The 11,118-nt window shown below is 36.9% G+C and overlaps 1 protein-coding gene across 1 annotated transcript in view; it reads right to left on the bottom strand.

The window, feature by feature from the left end:
* Positions 1–8,552: 8,552 nt before the first annotated feature.
* Positions 8,553–11,118, bottom strand: part of LOC143958921 (uroplakin-3b-like) — a 46,924-nt gene continuing 44,358 nt past the window's right edge. The window contains exon 6 of the mRNA XM_077467908.1: positions 8,553–8,675. Within this exon, the coding sequence (XP_077324034.1) occupies positions 8,627–8,675 (49 nt within the window). The 3' untranslated portion in view covers positions 8,553–8,626. The remainder of the gene's footprint in view (positions 8,676–11,118) is intronic.

The following is an 11,118-nucleotide window of genomic DNA, read 5'->3' as shown; positions in this document are numbered from 1 at the left end:
AAGGAAACCTGTATTGACCGAATATATAGGATTCTATTTCTGACCTTTTCTGCAAATCTTTTTTCACTGGCTGTCATGCAGAGCCAAGGGCTTCAATAGTTTCTGCAGCATCAACCAGAAGCACTCATTGGGAGATATGACTTCTTTTGTGATCTGGATATTTGTTCTAGGTCAGCAATTCAAAAAGCGTTAAACCCACAGTCTGACTGCTAGCATTGCAAAATGGCTTTCTGTATTTCTCTCAATGGAGGTTTTTAGTATATACTAATTTTAGCTATTAAAAGGTATAGTATGGCATTCGTAAATCAGTCTTTATTTTTATGTCATCATTTCTATTATAGATTAAAAAGAAAAAGGTTTTTGTGCTTAATTTCAGGGTAGTTGTACTGCCATGAAATAAATAACTCTGTAAATGTGAACCCTTTATATGTTGCCAGTTGCATTTCTGAATGCACAACTATCTGTTGGGGCTTTAGGAATAATTTGTATGGCTATTCTAAAAATGAGAAAAAAATACTGTTTTGAAAAATAGTGATAAAAGTGATCATTTTGTTTTAAGAAGCCTCTACTATACTTAATAGCACTTTACTACGCATTATGTGTCCATTAGCCAACCTCGCCATAAGTTTAATAGTTATAGTAGGTGCAAATTAGAATTCTGAACTTACCGTTATTCTTTGTTCTGGGTGCTTTCTGTTTTCACAAATCTGCTGATGATGTGACTATTAGTTCTGTGCAGTTATTGGGACTCCTCATATATCGCCTGGTATATATACCATAGCTGGCCATCTGCTCCAAGCTGTCTCCTTGCTTGCCACCAATAGTGATTTCTACACCTGGTTGGCATTTCTCTCCTTTACAAGGAACGATGCTAATTGAAGAGGTGTGTAATAAATGGCATGGCCTGCAAAAATTCCTATTGTTTATAGGAACTTTCTGATTACTGAGCTGAAAATACAATTTTATCAGTGCTACAACACACATATTGAAAACAAACTAGAATAGAGTGAGACATTTGTCATTGATCAAGCTCAACAAAAGCTGGGGCAGGAGCACATAACATGTGAAACTGAGTTTCTGGTACACTCTGACAAAGGGCTTTGCTACACTGTTGATCTCACGTTCATAATACTGCATTAGTCACTGATTCTGGGGTTTTTACTAAATAAATTGAAATATTACTGTCTACATGTTTTATAGGAAGAGTTGAAATTGTACACTGCTAACACATTTTTTTTACATTTGTTTGAGTCAGTGGTACAATGTTTTTTTTAATAATATTTCCGTACATCTGGGGACAGTCAGGACACTTGAGATAAGCTTTTGCATCATTATGAGTCTAGTCACATCTATGTGCACTACAACACACTGTGTCAGGGAAATGGGCATAGAAGAACTGGCAATGTTGCCAATATCCATCATGGGCGTATATGACGAACTTCTATGCACGCTGGTGCACGTATTGCGAACCAACCCAAATATGAATGCATGTGTGCAATGGTGCACGCATGGCGTGACAGATACTGGCACCCGCTGGCCTGTTTGAACCTGCTGCTGTGCTGACACAAATTTCATATGGGTACAGTGTTGCATTGCCATTCAAAATGTGAGAGCACCAAAGGCTGAAAATTGGTCTGGTTAGGAAGGGAGTTTAAGTGCCCAGTGGGCAAGTGGTTAAACCATGCTCATTCATAGCACTAGTTTACCGATTACTCCTAGTCATGTACAACCTTTATCCCACAGAATGTAATCCAATACTGTATGCCCTAAGATAGCCACTACACCACCTCTAACCCTGGCTAACACCACAATCCTGGAGTTCCCCTTGGGAGCATTTAATGCTGCTTAACCACTTCGGCTCCAGAAGATTTACCCCCCCCCCCTTCATGACCAGGCCATTTTTTGCAATACGGCACTGTGTTATTTTAACTCACAATTGTGCAGTCGTGTGACGATGTACCCAAATAAAATTTATGTCCTTTTTTTTCCCACAAATAGAACTTTCTTTTGGTGGTATTTGATGACCTTTGAGGTTTTTTTGTCTTGCGCTATGTACAAGAAAGGGACAATTTTGAAAAAAAAAAAAAAAACAACAACAATATTTTTTACTTTCTGCTATAAAACATATTCAATAGAAGAAAATTGAAAAAAAAAATGAATTTCTTCATAAATTTAGACCAATATATATTCAGCTAAATATTTGTGGTAAAAAATCCCAATAAACGTATATTGATTGGTTTGTGCAAATGTTATAGCATCTACAAACTGTAGGATATTTTTATTTATTTACTTATTTTTACTAGTAATAGCAGCAATCAGCAACTTATACCGGGACTGCAATGTTGCAGCGGACATTTGGACACTAACTGACACTTTTGACACTTTTTGGAGACCAGTGACACTAATACAATGATCAGTGCTAAAAAATATACACTGTCGCTGTACTAATGACACTGGCTGGAAAGGGATAACATCAGGGGAAATAAAAGGGTTAACTGTGTGCCTAGCCAGTGTTTTACTACAGTGTGGGAGGTGCTTTTACTAGAGGAAGACATGGATAATAGTCCCTGATTTGCACACAAAGGATCCATGTCTTCCCTCCTGTCAGAATGGTGATTGTCAGAATGGTCCTTGTTTACATAGGCAGGCTGCCGTTCTGTGTCTCTGATCGATGGGTGCCATGTAGATATTGAGTCCATGGTACCTGCTGATCGACTACCAATGTGAAGCGGTCTCTCTGTGCAGGCAGTGTGAAGCGGTCTCTCTCTCTGTGCAGGCAGTGTGAAGCGGTCTCTCTGTGCAGGCAGTGTGAAGTGGTCTGTCTCTGTGCAGGCAGTGTGAAGTGGTCTGTCTCTGTGCAGGCAGTGTGAAGTGGTCTGTCTCTGTGCAGGCAGTGTGAAGCAGTCTCTCTGTGCAGGCAGTGTGAAGCAGTCTCTCTGTGCAGGCAGTGTGAAGCGGTCTCTCTGTGCAGGCAGTGTAAAGCGGTCTCTCTGTGCAGGCAGTGTGAAGTGGTCTGTCTCTGTGCAGGCAGTGTGAAGTGGTCTGTCTCTGTGCAGGCAGTGTGAAGTGGCCTGTCTCTGTGCAGGCAGTGTGAAGCAGTCTCTCGCTCTCTCTGTGCAGGCAGTGTGAAGAGGTCTGTCTCTCTCTCTCTGTGCAGGCAGTGTGAAGCGGTCTCTCTCCCTGTGCAGGCAGTGTGAAGCGGTCTCTCTCCCTGTGCAGGCAGTGTGAAGCGGTCTCTCTCCCTGTGCAGGCAGTGTGAAGCGGTTTCTCTCCCTGTGCAGGCAGTGGGAAGCGGTCTCTCTGACTGTGCAGGCAGTGTGAAGCGGTCTCTCTCCTTGTGCAGGCAGTGTGGAGTGGTCGCTCTTTCTCTGGGGCAATGTGGAGCAGTCTCCCTCCCTCTCTCTCTCTCTCTCTCTGTGCGGGCAATGTGGTGCAGATGGATGGTGAGCTGATTAGGTTGTTCAATGGGCCACTTGACTGGACTTGCCCCCCAGGCCTAAGGCTGCCATCCCTCCCCTGGTACCTATCCACTGTGAAAGTCTGATTGCCTACCTCCTTGTCTTTCTACAATGACTTCCCAGTCCTTTTATGCAATCAGCATCAAGGCAGATCATCTCCATAATCGCTATAGACTGTCCAGATGACCAGACAACCGTATGGCAAAGTATGGACTAAGCCAAACCTTTTGTCTATTAAATTGATAATTTTCTTTAGGAACTCAGGTCATCTCTCATTGAAAGACACTCTAAATTATATTTTAAGGTTTATAACTGTTCTACTGCTTCATGATTTTTTAAACTATTTCTGCTTTTATACTAAATGAGATCTACACAATACAGTATATTCACACTACATACGCTTACAGTTCTCAGAGTCAACTAGGAGTAACCTTGGCATTTATTTTTACTGTTTTTTGAGGTTTGTTATAGTGCTTTCTATGTGCTGCTAGAAGCAAATAAAAACTACCCACACGACTTGCAGAATGGTCTATGGACATTTGTACTGCAATGAAAATAGAAGAACTCAAATCTCTGCAAATTTTTAACCAAAGTAAATACTTGTATTTCTACAATATTAAATATGGAATCAGGGCCCTTTCATGATCCAGCAACTGTATTGATTTTCCTAATGCAATGACATTTCTGGTCCATCATCGGCACTGAGAACATAATGTTCTATCTACCATCAATACTCATATTCTTTGTACATTTGTTCTTTCTCGTGCAACATCTTTCCCTTCCTTACTGGCTTGTATTATCTCTGTAATTACTAATAATATAAACCAAAAACCTCTACCGGTTTTAGCAATATTACTTTTCTAGACATTCTTCATTTCAACTTGCATTATGAGGACAATAAAACACAGAAGACATTTTATAATGGTATATGTTTATTATAGTTCTGTTGTGATACACATTTTTTACTTTATTTAAATTGAATCTGAGGCATGATCAAAGCTGAACTCATGTTGAAATACATAAATGGGAGTTGTATTACCTAAGGTAGCACATTTTAATGGAAGACATCTGATTGACATATGAATGCTATTGTAAGGGGGAGAAAAAAATACTGAAATCAAGTCAAATTCAGGTATTTACACTAGTTGCATTTTAACCCAGTATGTATTAGTTAATTTGGCAATACCTCTTTTCCCTGGAATTCATATTTAAATATTGTTAAAAGAGAAGTATGGGGTTTCCAAAAAAAAAAAAAAAACCTTATAATCACCTAGGTGGCTGCAACATCCAATCGATACTGCTTAAGCCCGCTCTTGGCTAAAAACAGATCGAGCTGCACTCCTGTGATCCACAGGAGAAGTATGGCCAAAAAAGCTTTGGCCATACTTATCCTTTAATGTGGAAACATATTTAACATAAGACTGGTAAGAGACAGCATAACCTGTAAACATACGTACTTAATTGAGTTTTGTCCCTCTAGTTTTTGCTGAAGAATTTTCAAAGTCAAACGCAATAGGCAAATCTAATTTTCTAAAAACTTTATATATATATATATATATATATATATATATATATATACAGGCATACCCCACTTTTAAGTACACAATGGGGTTTATTTACTAAAGCTGGAAAGTGCAAAATCAGGCTCACTTCTGCAAGGAAACCAATGAGCTTCCAGGTTTTATTACCAAAGCTTAATTGAACAAGCTGGGGTTAGAAGCTCATTGGTTTCTATGCAGAAGTGAGTCTGATTTTGCACTTTCCAGGTTTAGTAAATAAACCCCATTATGTACTTAAAAGTGGGGTATGCCTGTATATATATTACAGTGGGGATCAAAAGTTTGGGCACCCCAGGTAAAAATGTGTATTAATGTGCATAACGAAGCCAAGGAAAGATGGAAAAATCTCCAAATGGCATCAAATTACAGATTAGACATTCTTATATGTCAAAAAAAAGTTAGATTTTATTTCCATCATTTACACTTTCAAAATTACAGAACATAAAAAAATGGTGTCTGCAAAAGTTTGGGCACCCTGCAGAATTTATAGCATGCACTGCCCCCTTTGCAAAGCTGAGACCTGCCAGTGTCATGGATTGTTCTCAATCATCGTCTGGGAAGACCAGGTGATGTCCATCTCAAAGGTTTTAAATGGCCAGACTCACCTGACCTTGCCCCAACAATCAGCACCATGGGTTCTTCTAAGCAGTTGTCTAGAAAACTGAAACTGAAAATAGTTGACGCTCACAAAGCTGGAGAAGGCTATAAGAAGATAGCAAAGCATTTTCAGATGTCAATATCCTCTGTTCGGAATGTAATTAAGAAATGGCAGTCATCAGGAACAGTGGAAGTTAAAGCAAGATCTGGAAGACCAAGAAAAATATCAGACAGAACAGCTCACAGGATTGTGAGAAAAGCAATTCAAAACCCACGTTTGACTGCACGATCCCTCCAGAAAGATCTGGCAGACACTGGAGTTGTGGTACACTATTCCACTATAAAGAGATACTTGTACAAATATGGTCTTCATGGAAGAGTCATCAGAAGAAAACCTCTTCTACGTCCTCACCACAAAAATCAGCATTTAAAATTTGCAAATGAACATATATATAAGCCTGAGGCATTTTGGAAACAAGTTCTGTGGACCGATGAGGTTAAAATAGAACTTTTTGGCCGGAATGAGCAAAGGTACGTTTGGAGAAGAAAGGGCACAGAATTTAATGAAAAGAACCTCTGTCCAACTGTTAAGCATTGGGGTGGATCAATCATGCTTTGGGGTTGTATTACAGCCAGTAGCACAGGGAACATTTCACTAGTAGAAGGAAAAAAGGATTCAATAAAATTTCAGCAAATTTTGGATGGTAACTTGATGCCATCTGTGAAAAAGCTGAAGTTAAAGAGAGGATGGCTTCTACAAATGGATAATGATCCTAAACGCACTTCAAAATCCACGGGGGATTACATCAAGAGGCGTAAACTGAAGGTTTTGCCATGGCCTTCACAATCTCCTGACCTCAACATTATTGAAAATCTATGGATAGACCTTAAAAGAGCAATGCGTGACAGACAGCCCAGGAAATCTCAAAGAACTGGAACACTTTTGTAAGGAAGAATGGGCAAAGATACCTCAAACAAGAACTGAAAGACTCTTGGCTGGCTACAAAAAGCGTTTACAAGCTGTGATACTTGCCAAAGGGGGCAGTACAAGATATTTCCTGCAGGGTGCCCAAACTTTTGCAGACACCATTTTTTTTAATGTAATTTTGAAAGTGTAAATGATGGAAATAAAATCTAACTTTTTTTGGCATATTGTAAGAATGTCTAATCTGTAATTTGATGCCATTTGGAGATTTTTCCATCTTTTCTTGGCTTCGTTATGCACATTAATACACATTTTTACCTGGGGTGCCCAAACTTTAGATCCCCACTGTATATAAAACATCACAAAACTTTAAACGTACTGGTGTTGATTTACCAAAACTTGAGAGTGCAAAATCTGGTGTAGCTGTGCATGGCAGCCAAACCTGGAAACTGATTTCTATGCAGAACTGCATCAGATTTTGCACTCTCGAGTTTTACTAATACAACCTCCTTATCTTCATCATTTAGCACTCCTACTCTTGGATTCACTCAGAAGCAAGAAGGCCTTCCACCAGTGAGAACAGATCTTTCTCAAGAGGAGCCTAAACTGATTTCACTAATCAACAATCTCATTCTCATCCAAAGCCACTTTAATCACTATTATATACAATTCACTTCCTATGAGAATCTTAGATTGTTTTTCGAAAATCATAACATCAGTTATTTTGAAACAGTCCCTCTTCAAATGTTAATGTTCAAAAATGGCTCTGACTGCAATACTTACATATTTTGTAGCATTGTGCCCACCTTGTTTTCTTTCCCTGCCAGGACATCATTTGAGCGCAGGGCATCATGGACCTGTGCCTTGCCTTGCCTTGAACTTACATATGAAGATTCAGAGGGAGGCTCCAATGTCATCATACCAGCAATGCTTTTCTGCATTGAGGACACGCCACCACCAGGAGAAGATCCAGAAAGCACCTCGCTTATCACATGACCAGTTTAAATAAATAAATAATTGAAATAAAGTAATGTGAGCAGAAGCAGGGAGCCCAGAGTTGGCCTTTTGTCAGTGGCATTGGTTTGACATTGGTATGAGATGCTTCTGAGATTACTCAGATTTCAATGACAGGTGCGTTTGGCTTGCAGATGACCTTCTTCTAACCTTATAGACCTAAGATGTTCTAAAGCTTACAGTATATTGCTTTCAGGGGACATCTAAAGTGCAAACCAGCATTTTTCTGGTTCTGGATAAAGTGAGGGAAGGCTGGAACCCCCATGGAGCTTATTTACTGTCTGTATCCCCACTTTGGAACTTTCCCCTTAGTTCATGTCATAGTTATTTTGAGTCAAACAGAACACACTATTATGAGAGTTGGAGAGGACTGTGTGGGATCTTTACAGATGCCAAATACTATTATTATAATTGCTATAGAAAACATGCCATTTCTTATTGTGTACTAGACATTAAAGTTTAACAAAAGGCAAAAAAATGTAAATTGGATACAGTAGAGAGGTGATAGAACCACTGTCAGGTTTTTATTGCTGTCTGTGTCCTAACCAGGGAGACTCATCCTCTCAAATTGTCCTGATCTCCAGTGTCACTGGAAAGAAAGTGAAGGTAATTTGAAAGTTTGGAGTTGCCACCAGAATGGGAATAGAGGGGGAATCTTCCAACTGGAACAATTTTACCCATGACAACAGTCTTAGAGGAAATATCCTTCACATTGGAAAGATATCCTTTCTCTTCCTGTTGACTCTACAGGACAGGGCATGAAGGTAAATCTTCCTAATGAGACACAGAAGGCAATAAACTGACTATCCAAAGAAAACAATTTTTCTTATATATATATATATATATATATATATATATATATATATATATATATATATATATATATATATATATATATATAATGTATACAATTGACAGTCACCTAACAATATACAATTTTTACATAGATAAACATAACATGCAGATTATAGGTAATAATTACAGCAGTGTTTGGTAAAATCTATTATATGATAGAAACAGTTAAACATAAAAAATGACATTTTCACATTGATGGCAGCAAAATGTTATCTGAATTATTCACTGCCCTGTTGACATCGCTTTGGTGCAAATCGTTTGCAGCAGCTAAAAGAAAACAAAAATATTTACTGTATTTTTTTTCCAAAGATTTATTTCACTTTATTTTGTATAAAAATAATAAATGTATTTTTGAAATATCTCTACTGCCTTCTGTTGCTGTTATATTTTCCCTACAGTTCCCTAAGTATACTTGAAGCAATTGTAGATGTTCATCTGTAAATACCTGTTACTGTTTTTACATATTACAATGTTCCCACCTTGACCACAAAAATAAAAAAATAATAGATGCTAATAAAAATGCTGACAATTATGGCTAACACTAAAATGTGTGGGTCCATCCACAGACTAATAAAACTGGATTCCACATGGGCATTTCAATTAGAGCCATAATCTCCTGCTTGGTTTTTTAAAGTGATTGTAAAACCCTATAACCCTATGTCATTCTCTGCTTCAGAAAAGTGCTTGACATTTAGCGACCCGACTTTGGGGCCCCATAACTCGGGGTCACTTAGAGCTAGAAACCCCAAATTTGGATATGTTGTAGTGCTAGTCCTACTGTGTTTGCATACCAATGGTATTCCTAGCTATAAGTGGCCCCGAGATACATGGCCCCAAAGTCGGGTCGCAAAATGTCATTCTTCGAATTCGATTCAAACTTCGTTTGAATTCGTTAGCATTGCAATTCGGTAATTCGGATGCATCAAAATCAAAATCATTATATTCTAAATTAGAATTTTCGGAAGATGGTGGTTTTATAATATATATATATTTCTTTCCAACATTCGAATTTCATATAGAATGAATTTGAATTTGAATAGAAAAGATTAGAATGGAAATAGAGAATAGACTAGAAAAACAATAGAACAGAATAGAATATAGATACTATCTATTTCATTTTTAATTTCTTTTGCAGATTACTATTTGTTTCCATAAGATCTCCTGCAGACTATTAGCATCTATTTACATTTTTTGCAGATCTCCTGCAGGCTATTAGTATCTATTTTGTTTTCTAACCAGATCTCCTGCAGACCATTAGCGTCTATTTTTTAGCAGATCTCCTGTAGACTATTAACAGCCATTTCACTTTTTTTTTTTTGCAGATCTCCTGCAGACTGTTAGAATCAATTTCATTTTTTTTTGGAGATTGCTATTTATTTCCATCAGATTTCCTGCAGTATAATAACATATATTTCATTGTTTGCAGATCTCCTGCAGACTATTAGCATCTATATCTAAAGGAAATGGCTGTTCTAATGCAAAAAAATAAAAATAAAAATGAAAAAAATGCTAATAGTCTGCAGGAGATCTGCAAAAAATTAAATAGATGTTAATATACTGCAGGAGATCTGATGGAAATAAATAGTAATCTGCAAAAAAAAGAAAAATGAAATTGATTCTAAAAGTCTGCAGGAGATCTGCAAAAAAAGAAGTGAAATGGCTGTTAATAGTCTACATGAGATCTGCTATAAAAAAAATTATGCTAATAGTCTGCAGGAGATCTGGTGAAAAAAACTAAATAGATACTAATAGTCTGCAGGAGATATGCAAAAAAATTTAATAGATGCTAATAGTCTGCAGGAGATCTTATTAAACAAATGGTAATCTGCAAAAAAATTTAAAATTAAATAGATAGTATCTATAGTCTATTCTGTTCTATTGTTCTAGTCTATTCTCTATTCTAATCTTTTCTATTCAAATTCAAATTCATTCTATACAAAATTCAAATGTCGAAAATATATATATATATATATATATAACCATCTTCCGAAATTCGAATTTAGTATATAATGATTTCGATTTTAGTAGAAAAGATTTTAATAGAATATAAAAGAATAGACTAGAAAAACAATAGAACAGAATAAAATATAATATATTCTATTCTGTTCTGTTCTATTGTTTTTCTAGTCTATTTTCTATTTTATTATAATCTTTTCTATCCAAATTTAAAATTAATTAATTTAAAAATTTGAATTCATACTATTCGTAATTCAAATTTATTCTATTCAAATTTGAATTTCAGAAGATGGTTGTATATTCTTCTATTTTATTCTATTAAATTATTTTTTTCTATTCTGTTCTAATCTTTTCGATTTGAATTAGAAACTTTGGAAGATGGTTAGTTACTTATACTTACTTATATATATCTGTCACATCAACTTCTCATACTTGTACCAGTGCAAAAAAAACGACCCGAATTTGGGGCCACATATCTCGGGATCACTTATAAGCTAGAAACACCAGATTTGCAAACACAATAGAACTAGCACTATAACATATCCAAATTTGGAGTTTCTAGCACCAAGTGACCCCGAGATACATGGCCCTGAAGTCCGGTCGCAATATATTTTCGAATCCGGTTGAAATAGTTTCGAATGCAGTTGAAATAATTTCGAATGCAGTTGAAATAATTTCGAATCATGTTAAAATCATTTCAAATTCGGTAGAAATATTTTCGAATGTGACCGATCTTTCGAATTCGGTAGAAAAC

Source organism: Lithobates pipiens, unplaced genomic scaffold (genome assembly GCF_037356315.1).
Source record: "Lithobates pipiens isolate NorthernLeopardFrog02 unplaced genomic scaffold, aLitPip1_a1.2 Scaffold_64, whole genome shotgun sequence".
Taxonomy (NCBI): domain Eukaryota; kingdom Metazoa; phylum Chordata; class Amphibia; order Anura; family Ranidae; genus Lithobates; species Lithobates pipiens.
Note: the sequence above shows the minus strand (reverse complement) of the source record. Positions and strands in the feature narration are given on the sequence as shown.